We start from the raw sequence: 27570 nt of genomic DNA, 5'->3' as shown, positions 1-27570 counted from the left end.
TGATGATGAAAAGAAAGGGTTAGAAGGTCCAGCATATGGACATATGCAACACTGTTTTCTACAATGGTCCACAGCCTTTTGCCAAAGCACGCTGTGAACAACTGGAATACATTTTGGGCATACCTTTTATATGTCCAGCCAACCAAGTGACACTTTTCAAACTATGGAATATTTTTAAAGCAAATAGCTGTAATCTAAATCCTGATGATGCTTTACAAAAAATTTGTAAGTGAAGGTATACAGCCCTTAACTTTAAGTGCATCTGTTAAAGGGAGACCCACATTACAACAGTGTCAAGATAGGATGTTTCAATGACTCCTTAAGTTTACACTAAAGCACTTGAGTATCCAGTTCATATTTTACAGTTTTAATGTCACAGAACTTCAATATGCAACAGAATATGGTGTCTTAAAATAGCAGAGGGGGCTCCAGAACATAGTTTGTTTGTAAAAAAATAACAAATAGCAAAATAAATAAAATAAATAAAAGCCTCCCATTGCTAAGCAGAACTCGACTGAAATTATTTGAGAGCTCTGCTCTAATGCCAACGGCACTATATTACAAAGATGTGTGTATGATCTCTATTCAAATATGCTGACAGCCATTATTCAGTACTAGATAGCACTTCTATCAGATTGCTTTGGGATTTACCATGTCTCAGCAAGGATGCACACTGGATAGACAATGTCAGTGTCATATGCTGTACCAGAGTTCTATGCTCAGCTATACTAATTTCACAAAAAGCAGCCTTACTCCCCTAGGGTAAGGCTGTGATTACTCTTATTTTGCCATGGCTAAGTAAAATCCCTGAGAATATGCAACTGTTAGACATGGAAGGAAACAGCCAAAAGCATTTCTAAAGGAAAGGGATGCAAAACTTCAGACTAGTGCAGTTTAAGAAACCAAAGCAGTTCGTGTAAAGTATACAGAGCAAGGGTGCTGTTATCTGAGAGTCATGTGGACCTCTATCAGTATGCAGGTCAGTTGTTCATAAATGTCAGCCATTAAAAAAACCAAAACAACACTAACCAATAAACGAACGAAACAAATCAAACAGAAAACACTAACCTTCTCTCCAATTCTAAATTTGAAGGCCAAAAGTTAGTTGCTTGTTCTCTACGATTATTAAATCAAAAGCAGTCCTCTCTGCTTGCCAAACTGACATCACAAGAAAAGAAAAAAGTGAATTGTCTAGCAGTGTATTTGCTTCCACTTGGTCATCTGGTCTATTGCATCCTTCGAGGTATAATTTGGAGTTCAGCTCTGCAACATGCTGCACAGGTTTCTTTCTCAGTTGTGGCTTGACTGGAAAGACAGCATTTTTTAGTCTTAGAAGTGCTCAATGCCCTGTAAGAGCAGTGCATGGTGAAGTACAAGTTTTGAAGGCAAGGAGACCTTGTTTAATTCCTTCTCTACAAGTCCCCAATTTAACAACAAGCACACAGGGGTCTCCTGAAGCCATGGTCTCCTAAGAACATTCTCAGAAAGACTGACTTTGCAAAGAACAACAAGACAAGAAAGCCTGCTCTGAGGCAAAAAGCCTGCTCTGAGGCAGGATGCCACACTGATTAGAGGATATGCAATGTGGACCACTCTCTATTTGTTAGAGGAAAGAATGGCAGAAGTCAGTAATTGCTGAAGCTAATGGCCCAATGAAGCTGTTAAGTTCTCTGCTTACAAAATAAAGCCTCCTTACTTTTTGCATCAAACGTTGGGTCTGATGCACTACTAACAAACCAGTAGTTCTCCTGGTAGTTAAAAAAACAAAACGAAACCAAACCAAACAAACAGAAAACCCAAAAATACCTCCAAGACTTTAAGTGCTGAATATGTTTTCCTGCTACTGGAAAAGCTTAGAGCAAAAAGGGAAGCCGATTTTCATCATGATCTCACAGTTAATTTCTAGAGAAGAAGGATCTCTTCCTGCTCTCCCCATACCTCAGCTGATATTTTGTGGAAGTGTGGTCATCATTACCTTCCCAGAGCATTCAGCTAAGAACTATTACAGCAAAGTTCCCTACATAATAGCCAAAACCCCTGAGGAAACTACGCAGGGTGGAGAGTTGGTTGTTCTGCTGCAGGGGTGGTTTCTTTGCATTCATGCTTAGAAGATGATGACAGCCGAATCCCAGTGCTTCATTTTTAGCACTGAAGTAGTAAAATAATTGACTGGAGCTTTGGTCAAAAGTTTTGACTTTGTATTCAAACGTAAATATATACTACTTAAATTAAGAAAACCCAAAAAGCTAAAACCCCCACATCCTTCTGATTCCTCTTGGTGTATGTAGGAACTACAGATAAGCACAACTCAGAAGATGACAGAAACAAGAAAGACACACTGTTTAAATACCTAGTTACAGTTCTGGTATCTTGCTTTATACACCAAGTGTGATGTTTGGTCTCTTCTTCAAGCATCATATGCTTTTCTTAAAGCTCACAATGCTAGGCTCTTTAGAAAGGATCAAGTATTCAGTATGCAGAGAGGCTCCCGTCACAGAGCAATGCAGGGCAGCAGGCCTGCAATACATTCATTTTACTGACAACATGGGTTTTAGCCTAGCAAAAGCCACTACTTCTCCTGTAAGTATGGCGGCACTGAAACTTCTCCTGTATTTATGAAGATTTACTAATTCTAAGTACCTCATTAGCACGGTCTTCTCTCCTCCTGCACATGAGTTAAACTCAACTCTTTGCACAAAGCCATCTGAAGCCCTTGGTCACCACTGAGAGACCCGTTTATGCCTTGAATGGGCAATCAATAATTCAGACAGCCTTCTAGTCATCAGCACAACTAGGAATTTTGTCCTTGACCATATCACTAGCTAAAAGGACTTCTTCATTATTTTTAATAGCAGCAGTGTTAAGGAGCACATTTTTATCTCTATCAGCAAAATGGGAAAAAGGGCCAATCTTACTTTCTACATAATTTCAGATTTTCAGGTTTGTAACTGGCCCAATGTGTAATGGGTCCGTGACAAATTCGAGCTTCTCCTACGCTTTACTCATTTCATGTCCACTTTCACGAAGCCTCTGCCCATAATGGCAGCCTAGGAAGGATTTTAATAAAATCTGCTTTTTAAATCACTAGCTGTACTCAATTTAAAAGCAAATACTACATTTTTGTGTGAATTTGATTTAAGAAAACCCTAAACCCAAAATAGAAAAACACACCAAAACCTTAATAAACCAGGATGATGGACATGATCTTCAATTGCTTGCGTAAAGCACTGTTGCAATTAGCTGGGCTCTGCCAGTCTGTGCCAGCAAATTTCTTGTGGCCCACTGGCAGGAGCTGACAGGGAGAATGTGGCACATACTGGGAGCTGGTCAGAGAAGATGACCTCCTGTTTCAAAGGCTCGTTTGTGGGGAAGCTCAGACCACTAACCACATATGCTTGTGGTGAAGATCTCTGTAATATTTGGGGAGGTGCTGCATTAAAAAGCTTCAACCCAGATTAAGGAACAAACACACCACATACCTTATAAGGTGGTATTTAACTGACCTTCTCTTCTGCTACCAAAGTAACAGTAACTCTCGCTACCTCTGTCCTCCTACGCTGTTGCAGGGAGTGGGCACAGGGCATGGGAGAGTCAGAGCCTGCAGCACCTGCCTGGGCTCCATCTTGACATCCTGACCGCTCTGCTGCACATGCAGCTCTCTCCTAAGGTACGGGAGCAAAGGCCAAATTCTGCTCTGTTACTTTTACGAGGAGAAGAGAAGAAAGGGTGCACAGGCAGGAGAGAAACAGTCAAAAACATTCATCACAGACATAGTTCTGACCCAAAGAGAAACAGTACCTCTGCATTTAAACACAAAACAAGTGTTAACAAGAAAATAAAAATCATACATTGCCTTCCTCAAAAGCACTCACAACACCCTTCCAATCTGAAAAGATACAACGAACAGAAATGATGTCCAAAAACATCCCAAAAGAAAGAAATCTTTGTTAACAGACACAGTCCCTGAAGTTTTAAGACACGGTCTTGCTGTAGTCATACCACCTCATCTGACTCCAAACCATGTACTTCATAGAGAGTGTCCAAGATATTTAGCTGCTTTTCCATGGCTGGTAAGTAAATGTTGAGGTCCCTCTGCATTCTTTTGTAAAATGTTTCTTCCTGAGGATCACACTCCTCTACAGACAGAGCTGCCACAAAGTCTTCGTATGTTGGAGCTGCCCTTAAAGCTAACTGGGAGAGGAACCAAAGCTTTTAGATTTGCAAAACAGAACAGGAAAAGAAACCGAACTAAGGCCACAAAAAACTTCTAAGACATCCCTCTTTGCACTTAGATTGCATAGCTTTAATGTATTTATGTGTACATGCATATGTTAAGATTTTTAATGGACAGGGAGGCTAATATATGTATATTTTTATTATTATTATCTCTGTGTAGATCCCCAGTTTAAGACATCTTCAGAGACGTCTGATTTTTAGGAATTGAATTAAATACAAACCCCAAATAAATTACAGTTTGTTAGGGGAGCTCCCACCCAACCCAGCGTCACATACTTCAACACTGAAGTCCCATTCTCAAAACGCTCTTTAGAAAGTTTTCCCCAACATTTCTGTTTCTCCCAGTCAGAGTCTCTGTCATGATTGCCTGGATGAGGCTCTTCTTTTTTCTTTTACAATTTCAGTGATAATTTCCAGTTACAGACACGAGGGGGAGCTGCCAGACTGAACAAAACCAAACCATTTCCTCTAGCCAATATATTATACTTCCAATCCCTAACACATTCTGCACGAACCCTTCTAGAATGCTCACATCCAAAGACAGATCAATCCTCAAATATGCAACCTCAAACCCTCATTTCTTCATTTAACAGCCCTGCAAGACTGTGCTGAAAAAACGCATAATGAAAAAAATGCGCATGCAAGTGTGATCTGTCTGTTTTGGCTCCAGAAAGCAGGTTCCACCCTGAAAGCCCCATACTGAACATAGTGATAGCCACAATCTTCAGCTGGAAAATAAGGTCTGACAAGGGAATCTATTCATGTTAATGCTTATAATTTTAACATGGTTTATTAAATACACATAACAGAAGATCACATTAACAAGACCCCCAGCTCTATGAGCAACCAACATAAATACTTACCGCAAAGACCCCGCGGACAACCCAACCATGGTGCTGCCGTAATGTCTTTCCGTAAGCATTGTCTTAAAGAAAGGAAAAGGGAAAAGAAAAAAAAAAATAAAAAAAAAAAAATCAAGAGACAGACATATGGCAGTTTTGAGTTTGCATCACAAAAAGAACTTAGAGCTTAGAAACGACTACTTAAGGATACATTCTTGCCACTGGATGCAAATAAAGGCTGTTTTTGACCACCAAAGTTATGACTGAAAGGAGATGACAGATTGGGGATTTCTGCATTGGGGTCTCAGTTCTGCTGTCAAATCTCCTTCAACTCATCCACGGCAAGTAAGTGTTCTAACAGACAGGAAGGCAAATGTAATTTTTATTTGACTAACCGTGCTTCACGACTAACACTGTCTACTTTCTAGTTCTCGGTTCAGTGCAAGCCTGAGAAAATAACATATGGGGTGAAACAATCCTGCAACCTGATGGTTAGCCAGTCTCAATCAAGGTGATTAGCTCAGGCATTAACCAAGAACTCTCTCTTTACATCTGAGGGTCAAGTTTCGACAGTCATTGGAACAGAAAGCACCAGGCCCTTATTAAAATAATCCTCAGGTTCTCTATTGTCAGTACCCCTGAGTGTAGCCTTTGATGAAGTCCCTTGTTATGTTCCTAGATAGCTCAAATTTGATATACAAAGTTTATTATATACAAAGTCAAACATCTCTGAGCTGTATTTTCCCAGTCTTAGTTTGTCACTGCCATCATTTCATATCCTTATCCTTCAGTTGAATTTTTAAGTATCTGACATTGTATTATACTTTCCCTGAGCTGTTCACCTTGAAGTATGAGAACGTCTACATTTTGCTGCTTTAGGATTATTTGCTCAAAAGACTGCAGACAGTTATTGTTGGAACAGTGTAAAAAGTCAGTAAACACAGCCACAAGTTTTGCTGTAATATGAAGTACTCCTCATCTATCCATCTAATGACTGGGGAATGCAGCTTTTCTATATTTACAGTAGGAGTGAGAATCTATGAGAAAAGCATACAGTAATAAGAGCAATGAAATAAGGAGAAAAGGAGTATTGTGTAGCAAACAGGACTGACAAGTCTAATTTCTGCCTTATCAGCAAATATAGGGGACATTAAAAACACCAGAAGTTGAAAAGTTTGCTTAGATTTAAGTGCCAAGTAAAGACAAATCCCTTTAGAAAGCTGTTTGATCCTCAGAAGATCATAAGAACTGGTGGATATTCCGTTTTTTATTTTAATTTCATTAGCTTGATATTTGAGGTTGTAGAAAGAGAACATATACCCCATCTTTACTTGAGATTCAAATAGCACAGTAACTGCTAAATAAGAAACTGTAACAGTAAACCAAAGCTGCACTGGTGATACTGATATGGAAGAGATTTTCAGGGCAAGAAAGGGAAGGAAGAAGTGAGAAAAAAACAGCAGCATGGCTCTGCTATGGACACAGAGCAATTCAAGAAGTAATTCAGTGCTGAAGCCTTTAGATTCAGCAGGTCAAATAAGTGCCTTGACTTTCTGTGGTGTTTAACATCCACATCTGGTAGCAGTGTATTTACAGTCCCACTTCCAAGAGCTGCTTACATACTTAGGTGTAGTAGTTCTTTTTACTAATCCTGTAGGATGACTGCCTAGCTGTTTAAAAAGAAGTTAAAAAAAAAAAAGCTTTAAAAAAAAGCTGTTCTAAAGCTGTTTTAAAGAATTATCAGAACATTAGACTGCATGCATACAGAGACGGTCTTACTCAGGAATAACCAAGTGAAGTCTAAGAGGGGTTTGTATTTTGTTTTATACTTGCTGTGGGCACTAGCCTGACTTGGTAAGTGTCAGAAATTGTGTACTTGGAAAAAACCTCCCTTCTAACTGATACAGGCAATTCACAGCCATACTGGCAAAGAGGTGATTTCAAAGAGAGATGGCCAATCTCACAAGGAACTAAAAAAATAACACAACAGCAACTATAAATTTGGGAGCGCTCTCACTGCAAACCAGTAGAGAAAAATGGAATGAGACAAAGCACTTTTTTCCTTAAAATATAACTGTCTCCCCTGCCAAAAGTAGGACAATTAAAGGAATCTTTATCTGCTATTAAATCAACATTGACCAGTTATCTAGTAATCTGCCTGAAGACAGCCATTTTCAAAAACCGTAATTTTCAAAAAAGTTATGTCTTGGAGATTACTTGCATCGTTAGTCACTGAAGAAAAGAAAACATAACATAAACAAGAAGGAAAATAGCCAAGTATGTAAGTTCAGAAGCACATGAAGAATAAAGTGCAACTGGCACTTACTCAGAGCTGTTTGGATATTCTTCTCCCCATTCTTCACTTCTGTCAAAAACCCTTTCAAGAACTTTAAGCCTCTGTCAGGATGAACCCACGAAATAAAAAGAAACCATGTTTATAACAAAGTAACCCAAAATATAACAAAGCCCCCAAAGTTGCAATACAACTCAGAAGTGTAATAAAACTCAGAATTAAGGTGCCATTTTCAATCTGAATTAAAAAAAATGCAGCCGCCACCTCCTCCAGCCTTTCTCCAAGCCCAAGGGAAAACACTTTGCTAAAACATTTCTGCTGCAGGCTGAAATCACCTGCCTGATGTTTTGGCCCAGCAGGATCAGTCACTCACTGTAACTTCACTTTTATGGGAAAAAAGGTTGCCTGTGATTGCTTTTTCAGGCCTTTTGGCAAAGTTGCAGTGATACAACCACAGACAACACATTAATCTTGAACCTAGCCAGTTTGGATTGATGGAGCCTGTGGGAAGTAACCAGTTTGCTCCATGTACATAAGCTTGCACTGGTGAAAGGCCCTTATTCCACCTTAGCAGTTCATAGTGTAAGTAGATACAAGGCCATTACCTTTTCAGCCACAGGAGAGCCTCTGTAGCAGAGTTTCTAACCTGTGCTACGCCGGCATTCACTTCATGGAGCACTATCTTCTGAAGGGTATCAAACTCTTCTTTGTTGGTTATAAATTTCTGGTTTATTTTCTGGAGAAAAAACAACAGGCAAAGCTTTAGGCTTTTAAGATCAAACGGTCGCCTGTCCTATAAATACCACCTATTTACCAGGACTCTTCCCTGCAAAGGGATACCACAGATCCCCAACCACATCACACACTCACCACGGCACAGCTGGCCTGCCACACTGGGCACCCCTTCCCAGGGCACAACCCCAGACACATCTGACTAGCCATGTGGCTAACACAACCAAAAAAAAGCATCTCAGTCAAAGATTTACGTGGAACCTGCCACTTCTGTCTGACAAAATGCTTTAGGTTCATATGGCATCCTTCATACCAGTGGAAAGGAGGTAACTCAATCTGCTCTCAGAGCAAAGTCCCATTTGCCCCAAGCTTCAAGTACAAGCAAGATTACCTTCTGACAACTGCTAAGCTGCAAATTCTCAATTATACCTAGCAGTCATCGGCATGCTTAAGCTTTTTATTTTATTCCAAAGTTTGTTACACACAACTCCTCACAAAAATAGAAGGGAAAATACATGAGGCAGTTAAACAGAGTCGTCTTCTACATTAAAGGAGCAGCTGCCTATCACTTGACAATAAATATTTTTTTTTTTTAAATAGCATTCTTCCCTCGTGCTATTTTCAATGTTTCAGTGGCTACCTTCAGCAAGATAAGTGCATATCTGCCTTACTTTGCACCAAACAAATCTGAATGCATGCATACAATGTATGCCTTATCATACACTCAGGAGATATGTTTTGCTTTGCTTTTTTTCCTTGAAAGAAAAGCTTTGAAAAGTCTTACTATGAATATATCTTGTCTCGCAAGTAGCACTTCAAGTCTTTTCAGACTTGGAGCTGGAAGGACTGTCAGAATGAGAACCGAAGCTGCAGGGTCTGCCCCAACCTGCTGTGAAGCTCCTTCTTAATGCACTAATTTGCTCCTACTTGTCTGAGGAAAGGGTTCCCCCCCCACCCCCCGGTTTGTTTTACAGTCTAAAGTCAATACTGCTACCACCGCATCATGACTTACAACCTATTCAGCTCAGAGTCAGTGTCATATTCATTAGGTGTAACAGATGTTTTACTTGGCAGTCAATAAAGTATAAGTTTGTGCTCAACAGCTGGATATATTAAACACAGCATGTACTGTAAGAAAAGAATTAGGGGCATTTCAGCATTCTGATCTGACAGACAGTAACATTATCAAATATTAAATAGCCTTCAAGTATTGACTCCCACAACAAAGATTCTTAAGCTTTAGTACCTAAAATAGAAATTTTGTTTAAAAAAAAAATTTAAAAAAATCAGTGTTAGAAATAATCTGTTACCTTGATGTTACCTACAAAATCCATTTTAACAGGAGCAAAAACAGTTGGTCCCAGCTTGTCTAGAAAAAAAAAAGAAGGCCATATTTTAAAATTGTGCCTTTTTCCAGTCCTCAGGTCTTAGTAACAATTAATTTCATTTACTCTCTTAACAATCCTTCTAAATGGTAGGAGAATACTAAATGAATGACATAAACAGAAGTCTTTCTTTGGTGTAGAACCAACCCACCCCAGTTGGTACAAGTGTTAAAATACACCAACCTACAATTTGGATGTCTTCAAAAAGGTGCATGCTTACAGGGTCCTCACATCTACTATTAGATTCAGGGGCCAAGCAGGTGGGGGGCTGCACTAGCTGGAGACAGAAGTCTTTGGAAAAATCAAATAGCAGCAATAGCAAGTACAGCTGATGGTGTGCTGTCTGCAGTATTAGACATGCAAGGCATTCCACACTGTTCTTTTGAGGGCAAGAAATTGCTGTTCTAGATATACCCACAGGTTTCCAGGCAGCTTATATTATGAGTTCCATCTAAACAAAAGTGGAGCCTCTACAAAGCAAAAGAGTAGGAAACATCTCCTGGTACCAGTCAAATTGATTCTGCTGATAGGAACTATTTCTATATCACTTTACCAAAGAAACGAATTCTCCAAACCAACTGCTCCACCTTTTCTCACAGCCAGCAGCAGTCAAAAGGAGTTACATGCACCCACGGCATGAAGAGAAAGAGCTGCTTACCCAGAACGGGCACAATTGCATAACATGACTCCAGAAACTCTTCTGTTGGTATGCCCTCCTCTTCCCGAAGTTCAGTATCACTGAACCTGGTACCCAGGACAAGCAGAAAAAGATTGTTATCTTAACAACTCCTTTTGTGCAATTTCTGAAGACAAAATTACATTTCATGCCCACTTCACTTGCACAGAGGTAAAATTTAGACATGGAACCACCAACATGGCTTTTGGTTCACGAGGCTGAAGTAAATGACTACAGAAAATACACATTTGGTAGTGTGCAAGCAAGGCCTGTAATTACCACCAAGGAAAAAGCCTCCCACTCCACTCTTTACAGCCAATTCTACACAGGATATCTTCAATTACTGTGCTGTACGCAGTCTTGTTAAATAATCTCAGCAAATACAGCTTTACAGACAGAACAGACTTAAAGATGAGTCAATTAAGGGCTTAAAGTTTCAATAATCCTCATAATTTACATCTGTAACATGTACTACCTATTGCTCATGACACTGAAGAAGGTAGGAGAATCATTTTCATTTCTGTCTTCCTCACACAGAGTCAATCCACTTAAAGAATTCATTTCCGACTGCAGTAACTTGTGGGCACCAAAGCTTTCTACAGCTTGCAGCTTGTTCTCTCCATCTTCTTTAATGCCTTACATTTATAGGAAACAGAAGAAAAACAAAAATAGAAAAAGAAAACAGCCACACACCCATATTGTTATTCCTGTTCCTTAAGACATGGCAAGAAGGAAGGCACTTGGATATCCAGATCATACAAGTTTAAAAGCTTTCCCTGCCAACACCATGACTCTCGCCACAATTCCCCTGCTGTCGGGTGCTCAGACCACATTTCAGCCAGTTCCCTCCCCATTTCTTTTAATCAGACAGACCAAGCACCAGGCTCCAATGGAGGTGGCTCACACGTCCTCAGCAAGGACAGCAATATGAGAGAAGAGCGTTGAAGAAGTGATTGGGTGCAGCAGGGAGCAGACTCATCTCCTTGAAAGAAAGATTACTTCTCACATGCTGTAACATCCCCAGTGCTGATAAAGTGGCACAGTGCATTTTCAAAAGCAAAAGAATAATAGTGACTTGTTCGCTCCTTCTGATAAATAAGTAAACTGGCTGCTTAGATGGGTACTGCTGTTATATCAAAGGCTGCTATGTTCTCCCTGATTTGTACGAGTATTTTTAAAGTTTCCCAGAAAAAGATCCAGTTGCCTCTTCCCCGCTGTGGTCTGTTTTATTTCTTCTCTGGGGTCAAGTGCATTTGTTTCAAATAAACAGAGCACTACACAAGCACCTCCGAAAGAAGACAAAGTCTTAGACACCCAAAGAAAGGTCACATTCCATGCATGGTAAGACCTGACCTCATGGAGAAGTGCAGAGAACAAGTCAAGAAGCAAAAGTGATATATTCACAGCATCTGCAGTGAACAGGCCATGGCCACAGCATATCTTGCTGCCACACTGTCACAGTAACACCCAAAATTTCTCAGGGAACATGTCTCTCCAGGAGAGGAATACTTTCAAAGGCCAGTGAGGATTTATAGACCTGAAGTGGAACTGAGCTTCTGGCTGAAGGGATCCAACTACAAGGAACTATCTTCCTCTGAGCAAAGCCTGAAAACAAACTTGCAGCTTTCCCTATTACTTGCAGAACCACTAAATAAGCCTAGTGCTGGGTGGAAAAAGAATCACTCGCACCCAGTAACAGCAACAAGATTTGAGCCATGCTCCTCAGGGCAGAAATAAATGGCCTCAGCCGTCACTGACCATGCCTTACTCGCAAGAAAAGTGACTCTGCTGAGGAACTAGAGTTTGAGGGATGTCACTGATCTGTCCTTCACCAAGACACATGGGCTGGTGAGTAGAGAAACAGCCCGTGTCCACAGTGACGCCACAGGAGTGCCATGCATAAAGCCTGGGGTCCTCTGAAACTTCAAACTCAAACACTGTAAGCACTAAATGACCAATAGAAATTTCTTACGGGACTTAAATGCTTGAGTGTTTTTAAAGATGGACTGCTCTTAATAGAAGGGAGAGGGAGGGAAGAGTATCTGAGACAAGGCAGAGCTCCTGGCCTCACAGGGAGCACACAAACACAGCCAGCACCGAGACGGAGCCCCAGGCTGGCTAGGTCAGATGGATGGCACTGCACATCCTGGTCTACTCTGTACTGCCAGCAAAACTCTGCAACTCAGATGTTTGTATCCAAGAGGGGGTAGGCTTTTCTCTTTTTTGCACAGGAACAACCTCAGTAGCTAAATGATACCAACAACCTGACTTGAATTATTTTCATCTCCTTCTTTTAGCACTGTATTCTTGAGGTATTACACTAAATGGTGACACATGCATGTTATTCTGCAGAGACTTCCCACATTACACGACACCAGTTACAGAAATGGGAAAAACTCCAAAGAGAACCCATGTAAGAAAAAAAATCACCATGTTCATTAACTTGCACTTAAAAACTTCAGCTGATTCACTAACTGCATATGTATGTTTTGGAATAATGGCCAGGCAGAGAAAGCTACTGTTTGAGAATAATACAGTCCGTTCAATAGGACAAGCAGAAATCATATGTTACTTGTTTAGACTTACTCAAATTAAATTCAGCAGCCCTTAACAATACAGCTATGTGGATGGAATTTTAAACTGAATTAGTTCAACAGTGTTTTCCTGAAGTCATGCACAAATCTAAGTTTCATGCTATTGCTAAGGTAATGGAAGAAGTAAGGTGCTTTCTAGTATAGTCTTAGTTGCAGAAAAAAATTGTAATTTTCCATAAAGATTTGTCAGAGCAATCAAGAGCAGCTACAAGGTCAACCCCTCCAAGACAGGCAAACAAAGCTTTGATGCCCCGCTTCTGACAGTGTATCCCTACATACTAGCAGAGATGCCAGCGTTCACAGCGGAAGGCCTCTGGGAATAACATGTCTGACCACAGTGCAAGAACAGCTGAAGCTCTGCCAGGCTGTATTGTTACGCATGTCAATCAGCATCTAGAGGAGCCTCCACTTGTCCAAAAAAGAATTTTTCATTTCCTTCCCCATTCAGTCACAAGTTAGCTATGAACAAGAGCAGGAGCTATGCTGGGAAGACTTGACAATGGGCAGATATCAGACTAAAATACTCTGACATTCCCTCTCCTGAGAAGCAAGGTATCAGCACTCTCACCAGCAGCCTAGACCTCCCTCCATTTACACTTAAAGAGTAACAATCCTGGATAAAAGACGGTGCATATATTTACCTGTCAAATCCTCTGCTATGTGATCTTCAACAGAAACATCGCTGCTCCCCTCATTTGTTTCCAGGTTTAAACATTCCAGACTTTTAATAAGGGTTTGCTCTTGATGGTTGATTTCTGCTTTTACAGAGCCATTTTCACAGGGATTCAATTCCATCTGCCTAAAGAAAGGGAAAGAATAATGGTTAGTATATAAAACATTGCTTGGTAAGCTTCTTTCTGTGAAAACACACAAATAACAGTAACAGAAAAATAGTTGACAGAAATTATAGGCTGTCACAGGCTGCTCTGAGCAAAAGAATTTGTCTAAAATAATAAAAGGAACAAGGCAGCCCTTTGCAGCAAGTAGGATTAACGATTCAATCTCAGTTTACAGAGTTTGAATATATTTACAATGACCTTTATTAAAAAGAGACATAATCAAAAAAACACGGTTAATTACAAAAAAGAAAAACACAGACAGGTATTGTAGCTAAAAGAATATCCCCTCATTAGTACTTTAAAATATATACCCTTGCCATCTACTCCACAAATCATAGCCTGCTCTCCATCAACGATTTTATGAACTTATGGAGTGGAACCTAAGATGCAGGAAAGAGCACTGAAGTGGGAGAGAGCTGGCTGGTGACTGACCAGTAAGTCACCAAGTGGATGGCTGAGAAAAATAAAAGGGAAAGGGCTGATAAAGAAGAGACATGAAGTGGGGTGAGCCAGCTCCCTTTTGTTGTGTCTGCTTCCAAGTACGCAGTTCAGAGCAATACAATTCTGCCTCCATCCAGTACTAGTAATATGAGAGTAAAAATATGGAAAGAACAGACACTACCAAAAACAGATTAGAAAAAGATTGACAGTAAAGACTTTTATTATACCTTTCCGTTGAGGTGTGACTGGACAAGACAGAGTGCTTTATCTGTAAGACAAGTGGGGAGGGATAATCTTCTTTAAAGCAAGACAACTGTATCATGCTTCTCAAACTTCACATTTTATTAAACACAAGTTGGAGTCAGCAAAAAAGCTGAAAAGCTAAGCATACGCTCACTAATTCTCTGACCTGGGGGCAGTATACAAAGGCGAAAAACATGCTACATTATTACACCATTAAAATATTAAAAAGAAAAAAAAAAAAAGGAAAACCAGGAGACTTCTTTCAGAAGCTAGCTAGTAAGTGCCAAGTGAGACACCATACAGCATGTGGAAAAGAAACATGGCAGCGAGTTTTCTTTGCAATCATATTTTCTTTACTTAAGAAAAAATTATGAAAAAACAGAAGAAACATGAGACCAGATACCAGGTATGGTGAAGTAATCTCACTTCCCAGATGCAGTGATGCATCTACCTTCCTACGTACACCTTAGTCTGCTGTTTGCCAGAGATGCTCCAGTTTCGCGTATGTAGTTGTGGATCCAGGATTCAAGAAAGTGCCCTTTCATTAAAAAGATAAGCTTAGCAGCTCCTGTTATTACTTATTACCACAGATCCAATGCTGCAGTAGCTTAGAAGAGTAATAATTGCTGTGAGCTCCCACAACGGACCAACTTACCATACAGCCAAGTTATTTTGAAACACCACTGTCTGCAGCTGGAGCAGGCCCTAAAACTTAAGGCTTAATAACTTCCAACTATCATTAAAAGTTAAGAGACTGGTCACTGCTTAGTAAAAGATGGCCCTACCTCACTTGCAAACCACAAGAAATAGCAGAGTATGTCCAGTGGAGGACTACTAGCTATAATATGGGTAAAAATGCATTCCCTGCTTCTACAAACGCTACTTTACAAAAGGGTGCCTTAGCACCCATGCCAAGGCTGAGAGAAGAGGATACTGGCCATTACCTTGTTCGTTCTGAGAACCGCTAAATGTGGGGATCCAGGCGGGGTCTGATGCAATAACTCAGAAGTGAAGGCAGTATTTGCAATCTGCATACATTCTTCAAGAGTCTTCAGGAAGGTGTCACAGGTTGATTTTAACAGAGTTCCCATATCTATCTCGCTCTGTGGGAAGAAACCAATTGGAAGAAATGGGTTCACCACAGAAGATCAATTTGGAGCAACTAATGTCTACAAAGCCCCCAACTGCTACAGTCATGATTTCTGTTTAACGTGCATTAAAATGCAATGTGTCAGCTGCTCAGAGAACTGGCATCACATATTACTGGGGCTATGCCCCCTCACAGCATTACCATGCTTGTCAGCCTCTCACTACAACAAGCTCAGTATGCTGGCGTTTTAAAAGCAATGCCTCTTAGTTACTTTTCTCTGGTGTTAGAAGTGTATTAAATACTAAGCCTTGAAGTATTCAACAATGGCATTCCAGAAGACACCACTGACAGGAGAAATGAAAAGTAAACATACAGAATGATCTGCAGGTAGTACTTTCAAAAATCCCATGAACAAAATATTAATGCAATTAAAAAACAGGCAGAATGAAATATCACATTGCCACAATACTCTTAATCTCTGCAAAGTGCAGTTATTGGTGCTGAAATGCTTTTAGCAATAAATCTTTCCAGTTAAATACTAGTAAGATCAGGGAAAGCGAGTTTTCCCCCAGAAGCATGAACTATTAGCTGCATAATCACCACGTTGTTTGTTGTCAACACCTGTGAGTTGCAAGTTCTAACAGTGCCCTTTAGTCATTTATACACTACATCATGCTTCTGCACTATCTGTTAATTCACCATAAACAGTTTATCAGGTATCTTTACAGAGATGGTTTGGACATACAAATGATTAACCTTCAGGTGTTTTGACTGCTTGTCCTGCACCTGAGGACTCCTCTCTCCAGTGGGAGGCATCCTGGAACTCCACACCAGCTTCTCTAGCAAGTGATGTGCATCCCTCTTCACATGTTTCTCTCTCAAAGCAAGGGGCTGATCACTGTCATTAGGAGACCCCTCTTAAATGAGGCTTCTTTGGTCAGGAAGATTTGCTAGGTTTGAAACTTTAACTTAAGTAAGGCTAATCAGGCAGTTCTTTCTAGCAACTTTGCTTTTTTGTACTCTGCATTGTCTCTTGACCTTTTAAGGGTTTTGGTTAAGAAGTGTTTTGCTGAGCAGGTTATTAATGACTCAGGGGCAGACAAATGTGCGCTTCTTGCAAGATACCTTTTTATAAAAAATCTTTTGCTTTTTTGATCCACTATATACACATGATCACCTACACAGATGTTATTATATAGATCACAGATGTCATATCTCATCTCACTACTTGCTACCCCAACACAGGGAAAGTTATTTGCAACAATACAGTACTACTCCATTTAAACAAGAACTGTTGTGTGGATACATTATTTCCCACAGGTTCTCTGCAGAAAGAGAGTGCAATATTAAGTAACCGTGAGTGAATACTACATTAGCTAACCAGAAGAGTTCACAATGTTCAAGACTTTACAGACGTGGTCTACACCAAAAATAGAGCTGTACCTCTGGTTCTGATATACCAGAAATGCTGGCTTCCTTCGTTTTATGCACTTGCTGAACAAGGAGGTTACAGTACAGTCTAAGTTCAGACATTTTAGTCTTCAAGGCTTCTGTGTTTTCAGTGAACTCTAAAAGTGAAACAAAAGAAGAGTTAAATTTGTATTATCCATCTTGATTTCGGAAAGTTGCTGTAATAGTATTATCCAATATATCCAATTATTCAATCAATAATTCCTTATTTCAAAACATTTTCTATCAACTCAAAAAGATCAGCTGGATTGGCCATAAATTATGCTCCTGACAGGGAAAATACTTTCACTATTTGCAATCATAGACAGAAATAGTATGTTCCTAGACTTAGGACACAAAGAAAAAACAAATACACAACACTTGACCTTAATGGGGCTTTAAAATAGGGCAAAACCCCTACATATCATATTTTTTATTTTCACTAAGTAGTCTGAGGTAGAAACAATTACAGTGACTTAAAAGACCAGAGTTCTGGGTAGGAAACACTGCAGGGAAAAGATGCATCCTGTCCAACCCAAAGGGATTAATTTAATATATATCCTTGAATCATAGAGTGGTTGAGGTTGGAAAGGACTTCTGGAGACCAGCTAGTCCTATTCCCCTGTTCAAAGCAGGGTCAGCCACAGCACATGGCTCAGGGACATGTCTAGTCAGGTTTTGAACATTGCCAAAGATGGAGACTCCACAACCTCTCTGTGCAGCCTGTTTCAGTGCTCCCTCATCCTCAAAATATAAAGATTTTTACTTATGTCTCAATGGAGTTGCTTGTATTTAAATATATGCCCATTTCCTCTTGTTCATTCACTGAGAAGAGTCTGGCTCCATCTTTTTTATGCTCTCCCATCAGCTATTTCCTTAATCATCTTAGTGGCCCTTTGCTGGACTCACTCCAGTATGTCCATATGCTTATTGTACTGGAGAGTGCAGAACTGAGCAGACTAATCCAGATAGGAGTAACAGTCAATCTGAGATTTTTCAGAAGTATTTTTTTGACATTAGAGTCCCAGAATTACAAAATAAATTAGTTTGTTGGTTAGTAAGACTAACATGGTTTAGTTCTGCAAACACATCAGTAGCTTTTCACCCTGTGCTACTGTAGGTCAGTTTATAGATATAACTTTGTTCTGTTTCTAGGCACTGCGCATCAGATCCTCACTTTGTTTAGGGCCCTACAGTAGCATCTTCTGCTTAGTTCTGACTCAGTTTGAACTGGTAGATGCAAAGCCTGATGAAGATGCACATAAGGCTATGACAAGAAGCGATTCCTCACATCAGGGAAAGGAAGTGCCCGCCCCCATGCATTTGCTCAGATCACTGATATAGTAACAGTAATTTGCTGTTTTCCCATCTTCTGCATAGTCATTGTGCTGAGGTTACACAAGGTTAAGGCATGAGGTCTTACACTGATTCATGAATAACACCATGCTTGTGAGCAAGAGAGGTTTTCACTGGGGTGAAAATGAGATTGTTGGTAAAAGCAAAGAGGTAAGTGACTTAATTTTCATAGCCTGACCATGACCACACTTCAATTTCCAAATACTAGTAGGCACAGTTAAAATCAATTACAAACTTTTACTTTAATTGCTAAGGGATTCTTGAAGTACACAAGACAACGCAGTCAGAATATGGAAGAAAAGGGTCTGAGGAATTCCAAAGGTCAAGAGCCACTGGTATGAGAGGCTGGGTCATCATTCTAAGACAGTTGCACAGGGTGGGGGTCTTACCTTCATGCACAGTCTGCATCCCAGTGACCCACAGCCAGGAGCTACTCACTCCTTGTACTTACAGAACCCATCAGCCCACAATTTTCAAATTATTTCTACATAGTATTTTTTAAGGAAAAGCCAAAAGTTTTCAAATCCCTGCACTGCGAGTTAAGACTTGAGATTTCTAGCTAGAGTTCCCACATGGCTTGGCTTTTAGTGGCACCAAAGAAGCACAGGTTGGACACAGAGTTCAGGTATGGATTTTGTCATCTTTGTGTGTAATGATGGAGAAATAAAAAGTAAACAGTATGTGCCAGCAAAAGGGTGTTCTTGCCTTTTTCCTTCTGTGTCCTGCTGTCGGTCAGACAGGCTTTGGCAGTTCCTAGCGCAACCAGCCACTTTTGCCTTTCAACTGCATTTCTTGCTTTCAGATAGAAGTATTGTTCCCCTGGGATGATCAGGTCCATTCGTGTGTTATCTGCAGGATGAACTGGAAGCAACACAGATTTCAGACCAGTCCCTCAGCTCTTCCCAGCCCATCTGAGTATACCAGCAGATATGTTAGGTGGCAGATCAAACAGCAATGAAAAAGGAGGACTCTACAGCCCCAAACGTCCCCTGTTGCCATTTTATGACTTCTATTCTGAGTTAGGGAATAGACAGGGCACACATGTGTACAGCTATGGGACAAAAGGCTATAAAAGGCAGTTTTGTGATCAGTACGGTATCATCTGGGAGTCTTCATGGAAAGGGCATCCTCTTCTGGCAAGCCTCTCTTTCAGGTTTCCAGCCCATAACTGAACCTCAAAGATGTGGCATGTAATCCAATATGAGTGAGCAGACCTAGTACTGAAGTTTATTATTCATATTTCTAGCTTCAGCTTTGTGCTTATGAAGAGTCATTTGAAGCTATGTAATGTTCCACCACAGCTCATGAAAAAGAGTGACCCACCTACATGTAGAATACCCATTATATTGCTCTCTTAACATTTTCAAAATACTATAGAATAAAAACTGGCATACAGATCAAGTTACTGAGTTACTACAAATACATACCAAACAAATCAAGCCACCAAATAGCTCTTGTGACCTGAAATCTCATCTTGAATGCAATATTACTGGACAAACTTTGTTCAGCTGAGTGTTACTGTATCTTAGTTACCTTGAATTTCACACACGGCCATTTGGATGCTTCCCTTACAACCCTTCCAAGCATCTTCCTGAGAGTCATAATAGGACAGGATGCCACCACAAAGGAGAAACCAGCGAGGCTGCCAGCCTGAAAAAGAAAGCTGCATTTCTCAGTCACTTCTCTCCCTGCAATTCTACTACCTCCCTCATTCAGGACTTGCTGGAAATAAGGCCCCAAACATTCTCAGTCAAGCCAGGAAAATTAAACCCTTTAAAGTGGTAAGATTTGTGGACAGGCCTGGATGTTGACAACCCCTGCTTGCTGGCAGCTACATGTCCTTTCCGCAGGCAGCTGGACCACAGCAGTATGGTCCTGAGATGCCATATGTCATTTTCAGTAGTTCTGCTAACACAGTGTCACTGACTCACTCTTCTCTTCCAAAACCACCTTTTCAGTCCACCACCCCTCAATTCCTTCCATCACTCCTCAACGCACCTCTTCACTCTTTCCAAAAGCCACCCCAGCTGCCTTGCCTTATGTGTCTTGTGGGAAGGGCTAGCCAAACTGTCTTGAAAAGCAACGGGCAAGAAACTCCTAAAAATCAAGGGAAGGAGGGGACAGAGGCGGATGTGTTGACTTCTGAACACCATCTTTCAACGAAGCAGTTCTCAATAGCTCTTGAAACTCTTGTGCTGCTCACATAAAAAGTAATCTTGAATTAATAACTTGCACTTCTGGATACCTTCCCAGAGAACAACCAAAACACCAGGCTAGACCAAAACCAATAGTTCTGAGTACCACTTTTGCCCACCCTGCTGCCCAAGTTCAGAAGTAAATTACCACTTTTGTTTTCTTCTTTTGGAAGTACTACAGCAGTTTGAAAAGATACAAACAAACAAGACATGACAGACGTCATTTACGTCTAATTAAAAACTACAAGCTCATTAACTTAAGAAGAAATGAGGCAGCAACATTACTGAAGGAAAGCAGCTTTCATTACTGAGCTGCAACAAGCTTACCCAGACAGGAACGAGGGAGAGAGATACCAAAGCTGCCCACGCTGTGCTGGCAAACTATGTCTAGGAAAAATACTTCGACAAGACCATGCAGGCCACGAGGCTCCCAGGCATTTTTGCAGAGGGGCCTCACTTCTGCTGTCCCCTGCACCAGGGCTCTGCCAACCAACATGGCACTGCAGGAGCCCAGGCTGGGCTTGGACCAACATCACGTTGGGAGGAATGACTGCTCCTTACCAGCTAGGGACTGATTTCTTAGGCTACTGCTGAAGCCAAGTGCAATTCAGGTTAAGGTTAGAACGCCCTAAAAGCGCAGGCTAACAGTAAGAGTATGGTTTGGGGTTTTTTGTTTGGTTGTTTTTTCAAACAAGCAATACCATGGCATCTGGGCCAACCTGGTCTACAGGTTACTGAACTTTCGGGGTGCCTGGAAAACAAATTAAACTTAAAACCTTTTTCACACTCTTCCAGAGCTCTTCCATTATTTCCTAGAAGAATATAAAAACATTTTAAATGCCAAAGTATTCTCAATACTTCTTTATTTTATATGAAGGGAAAATATCACAAGAATGAGAATTAAAAAAAAGAAAACAGCAAGACTGATTTTTATTTGTCTTGCCACCAAAATAAAGAAACTATCCTAAAAGTCACTATTGATATGGAGGAACTCGCAAAAAAGGGGGTGATTGTTCAGCAGAGAGAAGCAGTTAATTGCTTCAGACACTCAATGGCACAGAACCAATCCTTTAAATAATGCACAGAGCCACAGTCAATACAAGCCTCTAATTCAGTCTGGAGATCCTGCTGCTGCACATGAATCATTTCAGCCATGGTCCTACAGCTTACAATTGCAGATGATGCTCAACCAAATTGCATTCCATCAATCAAAGACTGTGCAATCAATTAGCCAACATACAAAGCACTTTGCCTCCACCACTTTGGAGACTGACTCATAACGTATTTTTAACCAATGTATTTTGTTGAGGTTTTTGTTTGGTTGGGTTTTTTGGTTCTGGGTCTTTTTTTTTTTTTTGAGGGGGAAGCAGCAATTATCTGTCTTCCTTTGCAGAACCTAACTCTTCTTTATTAGATATGTATTAAAAAGACTATGATAGGCAATTGTTAACTAGGACAGCATATATTTTCAGAACAGAATTGTTACACTAATAAAAAAACATTTTTGTAAAAGGAAACCAATTTAAAAAAAAAATTCACAGCAAGGTTCTGTCAGAAGATGCACTAACCACCTGGTACTCACTGAAACTGAGTCAGCAGCCATGGGAAGGTTATCCTAAACAACCAGCTAAAAATAGCATGTGGCTGACAAATCATGGGCAGTGCAACAGGGATACAATCTTCAATTACAGAAGCTTCACATTTGCAGACAAGCAAAGAGCAGAGGAAAAAAAAACCAGAACAAAAAACAAAGCAGCAGAAAGACACTTAGACACTTCCATGAACACAAGTCTTGGGTTTATTCAGTTTTATTCTCTCCCCATAAACTGTCCTAGAAATAGTGCAATTTTTGGAACTAAGCATTCAGACTTCACCTGATATAGAAGAAAGTTAAAGCCGAACCTTTTGAGGTCTTACTCGTGCCAGCACTAACACAACTTTGAAGAATTCACTAAGCCCTTTTATACCGGTGTTACACAGGCAGGACAAAATATAGCTCATACTTCCACAGCTCATTTTAGAGGCACAGAGTCATTAACAGTAAAAATTGACCTTGCTGGGGAAAGATAAATACAAAAAAAGGAGACAATAAAATGCAAAGCACAATAAAAGTGACTAGCAGCTTAAGGTCTCATCCATAGAAGAAAGTGAAGAGTTTCCAGACAACTTCAGAGACATGGTTAAGGTCTTGCATATTGCACTCCTGTGTGAAACTTAAAGTTAGTACCTGCAGTACCTGGAAGATCTGATATTGTCTACTACAGAAATAGATATTTAAGCAGTCTGTGCCTGCTAAGGATTCAGTATTTCTCCAGAAGTTTCCACAGCCTGAAAGATCTGCCTACTTCCACCATTACACTTCAGGAAGTCTGTATGCAGCTATCACTGAGCAAACTTGACATTTCTTGATAACACAGTTGAAATTTGGACATAATTCAAACTTTAATGTTACACAACTGAGACTCCAGACAGCGTTCGTTCCAAAGTGCCAAGCCTGAAGAAAAAAAAAAAAACATTTGAAGACATGTAGATCATGTCAGACATCCACAAAGCCAAACCATCTGGGAGAATTACATACTCAAGAAGTAAAACTGATGACCTGGAAAACAAGCTGCAATTAAGAGATGCCACTTCCAGCTGCATTTCTAAAAGGCACAAAGGCCAGGCACCCAGGTTTTTATTATTGCTTGCTTTCCACTAGAATTACGTAATACTTTATGCTTATTAATTTCTTGAGCTTTAACATAAGTCTTTATGCAGTAGATAGTCCTTATGCAATAGATAGTCCTTAGACTTCTTTGACCTTAATTCAGATTTTAAGTGTGGCTAGGAGATAATTCTGAAATTTCCACGTTACGGCAACATCCACCTAATAGGAGGAATTAAAGCCTTCATCACATCCCTACTGCTAATATCATGGGCAAGACCCAAGACTTAGCTGCAGGTGGCAGATCTGGGGCAGATCCCTGCTTTTCTGTGCAGGGTCGCAAGACAGTCCCAGAGTGGCTGCTCTGATAGTCAGAGACATCTCACAGCAAGAACAAGCAATATCTGTCTTTTCACCCCACCCTGAGCAAAGTAAGCTGTGCCATGTGTTCACCGTACCACCACCTACAGCTTTATCTCCCAGTGCCCAAGGGCAGAAGAACCACAGCTTCTGCCCAGCGGCTGTGTCAACGACTGACAGCTGGACGAGAGCTGCTAAAAACTCAGCTCAAATAGGACCAAGACAGTGCTGGTGTCTTGCAAAAGACAAGGAAAAATCCAATATATGTCCTTCCCCAGTTGCCAGTGCTGATGTAAATCTATGAATGCCATCAGGTTCACACCTTTGCTAAAACCCAGCCTGCTCCTGGTTGTTCACGTACCAGCTGTTGGCCAGAAGATAGCACCTTCCCCTTCTGCAACTGCGACTGCAAAACACCTGCCTTCCAGTCATGAGGAAAGTCATATTTTCCGGTTAGAGGATGCATCTAACAGCCAAAACACAGGGCTGAGTCAAAAGATCTTACTTCCAGCTTAGAAAGAAGACTGCTGAGCTGCCATGGACCGTGCTGAAAAAAAACCTGACTTCTGCGCTGAGCTCCCTGCCTCTCCTCACCTATACAACACAAACCTTTGTTTCATACTGGCCCAGAAGGACCATTGCTGGTCTCAGTGCACTAACGTCTGATGGACGAGGATTTCCCTGCGGAATTAAGACTATGGAAACCTCCATGTCACAAATTGATGAAACACCCATTTTCAAGATCCCAGAGTGCTTGCAATTGCAACTATTGGGCACCCACACTAAATCTTACAATCCTGTTCTTAACAACTGATTGCATGACTAAGTTCAGTTCACATGGCCACGTGTTTCATGCTGTCAGTCACCACCAGGTTTCTAGTCAGGAAAAGCATTTAAGCAAAAGAGTATCTTACACAGACCAAACGTGAAACTTTCCCCCTTTTTTCCCATACAATGAACAGAAGTAAAACAGTTAAACAGTTATCTTGACATGAGCAATTTGCACCCAAAACTGCTGCCTGCTTTTTCCGTACAGCCTCTTAAGGCTATCCAGTATTTTGAGAAGGGCAACCCCAGGCACTGGAACACATTTTCCACCCTTAATTCTGTAGCAAAACAATTTGACAGGATAAAAAAACCAGCCTGCATCCATGAGGGACAACAGAAAGGCAGACAAGATTGTGTGACAATTCATGCCTCTCCTCTGAGCTATTACCCTCTCACCTAGAGAGCAGCTTCTAGGAATGCCCATATTGCAATTTTATTCTGATTATGTGCATATTAACAGCAGGAATCGATACCAAAAGCCCCTAAAGGTAATGAAGTTAACAGATTCAGCACTTCAACAATGTTATCACTTTTTAAAGCACTTGTTTGAGGGACACTAGAGGTTCAAGTGAAGCAAGCAACAGCTGGAACTGCCTTTAACACAGTGACCCTCTCCCAAATTATTTTCCTTGCAGAGGTCCCATAAAATCCACCCTCATTTCAATCGCAACTGTTAGGGTAACGCTAGCAGCATTGAAAAAGCATCCTGCTGTCACAGGACAACTGGGTTTGTTTGCAAACGACTTTATGCCCGTGACCAGCCAAGGCACAGAGAGCACAACGTACCAGCAGTCAGGCATTTTTGAAGGGGACACAGTGAAAGGATGAAGGGCAGAGAGGGGATCGTGGCGAGTGATGGAGGCAAAAGTTCAGTAATCCAGGCCACTTCTCAGACACACTAATTCAAGTCATTCAAAGCTCCTGGGAGTTTCCCTCCTCTGTTTATACTTCCCAGTCCCAGCAAACTAGCAGCTCCTCTCTCTGACCCCTGGGGTGGTTATCAGACCAGACTGAGCAAACGCAATGAATTTATGTAAACACATACAGATACCACATGGTGATATCTCTTCACCATCATTCTGCCACACCTTTTACTTCTGTCCTACCCAGTCGTTCCCTCTGACGTCTTATTTATTTCAGTGCAGACGGACTGAATGCAGAGGCACCGGTACTGCAGCATACCTGGCAGGGAATGCTGCACCATGTAGGCTCTGCAGCATTGCTCTTAACACCTACAGAGGAGAGTGGGGACACCGATTTCCATTCCTGCAGCCTCATCAAACTTTGCTGCTGTGAGCACATTACTCAATTCTAAAAAGGAATGACAAAAGCAAGATTGCTGCATGAAGAAAAACAGGAGGCAAGGGAAGAGAGACGTGAGAAAGACAGTCAAACCACACAAACATAATCATGCAAAATCCAAAGAGAATGAACTAACTAGTCCCTGCAGCACCCTGGGTGAAAAGTGTAGCCAGAACTGGGTGAGACTTGGTCATCCATCTAAACCGACACCTGGTCTCTGAGAGCAGCTACAGTCAGTAATACTGGGCAGGCCATTGACCTGAAGGCAACAGAAACCTCAGCTGTCTACGTTCACCTCCACAAAAGCCAGACTTCTAACTTTTTACAATCAGAACTTGGACTATACCCAGAGGTTAAAAAGAAGGGAAAAAATTATAAACAAAAGCTTTTTAGAACCAAATGTTTATCTAAGTTTTCAATTACTTCCTCCATCTCTTGAAACAGAGGACCTTATTTCCAGAGCTTGATATCAACTGGAAGTGTACATGTCTCCCATCCTAAAAGGTCAGACTTCTTAAATTAAACTCCCAAAACCAAAGACTCACTTTAAGCAGTATCATGTGCATCTGGATTCAAGCTATAAAAACTAATGCTCTTTCACATTTTCTTGAGCTCTCCCCCCAAGTTTGTTAAGGAATTCTGAATCGTTAGCGACAAGAGTAATTTAAAGTTTTATGTGAAAGCTGTAATTTACTGCTGGGTGCTGGGCCTTGGCATCTCTGGATAAATTGAAAAGAATTCAGAGCACAACAATAAAATGAGAGTGGATGATTACAGACAGGAAGGTGGGGAGAGTGAACTATGGTATGTGGTATGATGCAGCGTCACTAGTGATGGCATGAATGCGAGGGTGTCATGCCTCGAGGAAGATGAATTAGGGTTAGAGTTACTCAGCACAATTAAGGGAGTGAATATTTAAATACCAGGAAAAGTTTAGCTTTGTGAAGAAAAGCGATCAAAGCCATTTCACGGAGCAAACAGCAAATACTAAGCAAGTCAGTGGAGGCAGTCAGCATTTTTCTTTCTAATGACAAAGCTGTCTTTGATCCCCAAGCCAAGAGCTGATACATAATACCTTTTCCAGGCACAGCAGCAATCCTGCCTGTGGCCAGTAATCCCAGGTAAGGCATGCCTTACACTGAAGATCTGAACTGAACTGAATTTCAGCAGAAAAATCAACTGTAAGTGCCGAGCTTTTACACACAACATTGAAGGAAGATATTCCCCAACTCCACGCTCTGTTTCCCTGTGAGTAAGCAATAGTTTACTCATTCTATAAGCCTGGTGAGAAATCAAAATTGCAGATTATTTTTACAAGGTAATCTCCAAAGACTAAAGAAATTTCTTTTATTAATTGGAAGATATGCTTAACAGAGTGTGAATTGCAGCTTGAGTTCAGTTGGACAGTCCTGTGGGAGACAGTTTCCAAACAGCAAAGAGCAGCTTTCAAGTGCAGTTCACCTCCGCTCTCTCCTTTCTCTATCCCACAAGCAGCATCCCCCGGTTTGAGATCAGTCCTGCTACAACACTGCAGCCAGGATTCGGCTGTGATGCTGCCCATGCCAGATGCTTTACGCTCAGCCAGGACCACAGGCAGCGGCAACACAACAGACAGAGGAGCTATAGGGAAGGTATAGGGTGACGCTTTTGTTACCCCAACTGCTTACTACAATAAGCAGTACTGAAATAACAGTTATATTCCCTTTATCCATGCTGTAAGCCCATCCCTAGCCTCCACAACCTTTAACAAACAATGCTAACATTAGAAAGAGAGTTTTGGCAAAGGATGAAACCTAGGAATTTTTTAAAATCAAGTTACACGCTTTGACTGTAGGCTCAGCTGAGGCCAACTTACACACCTGCATGATTTAAGTCACCCCGCTCTGGGTTTTGAGGACTAATAATTTGAAGTTTGCAGAGGCATCATATATTTGCCCAAGTGAAAATGTGCTATCACACTTCATACGTCAGCAATAATTCTGCTTGCAAAGTTCCTTGTTCCCTTAAGGTTTTAACCAATTTAGTGGGGTAAACATATACAAGAGCAATCTCAGGAGACGCT

General features: G+C 40.9%; 1 protein-coding gene across 1 annotated transcript; it reads right to left on the bottom strand.

Moving 5' to 3' along the window:
- Nucleotides 1–3821: 3821 nt before the first annotated feature.
- Nucleotides 3822–21526, bottom strand: PLEKHA8 (pleckstrin homology domain containing A8). Its single transcript, XM_059818839.1, has 14 exons — nt 21472–21526; nt 19710–19826; nt 18882–19037; nt 16815–16939; nt 15226–15384; nt 14266–14306; nt 13400–13557; nt 10640–10799; nt 10147–10232; nt 9414–9472; nt 7977–8107; nt 7405–7475; nt 5100–5161; nt 3822–4191 (listed from the first exon to the last, which is right to left on the bottom strand). The coding sequence occupies exons 1-14, from the start codon at nt 21524–21526 to the stop codon at nt 3994–3996; spliced, it is 1578 nt and encodes a 525-aa protein (XP_059674822.1). The 3' UTR covers nt 3822–3993.
- Between the last annotated feature and the right edge of the window lie 6044 nt (nt 21527–27570).

Source organism: Gavia stellata, chromosome 6 (assembly GCF_030936135.1).
Source record: "Gavia stellata isolate bGavSte3 chromosome 6, bGavSte3.hap2, whole genome shotgun sequence".
Taxonomy (NCBI): Eukaryota; Metazoa; Chordata; class Aves; order Gaviiformes; family Gaviidae; genus Gavia; species Gavia stellata.
This window is presented reverse-complemented; position numbering and strand designations above follow the sequence as displayed.

What these genes read in the sequence shown, in the direction of transcription:
- PLEKHA8 (XM_059818839.1), bottom strand. Translation starts at nt 21,526, where the DNA reads ATGGCTGAAATGATTCATGTGCAGCAGCAGGATCTCCAGACTGAATTA. An exon ending in CATAGCAGAGGATTTGACAG is followed by an intron (nt 10,800 to 13,399) that starts GTAAATATATGC and finishes TATAAATGTAAG; the next exon opens with GCATTAAAGAAGATGGAGAG. An exon ending in GAATATCCAAACAGCTCTGA is followed by an intron (nt 5,162 to 7,404) that starts GTAAGTGCCAGT and finishes CCTTTCTTTAAG; the next exon opens with ACAATGCTTACGGAAAGACA.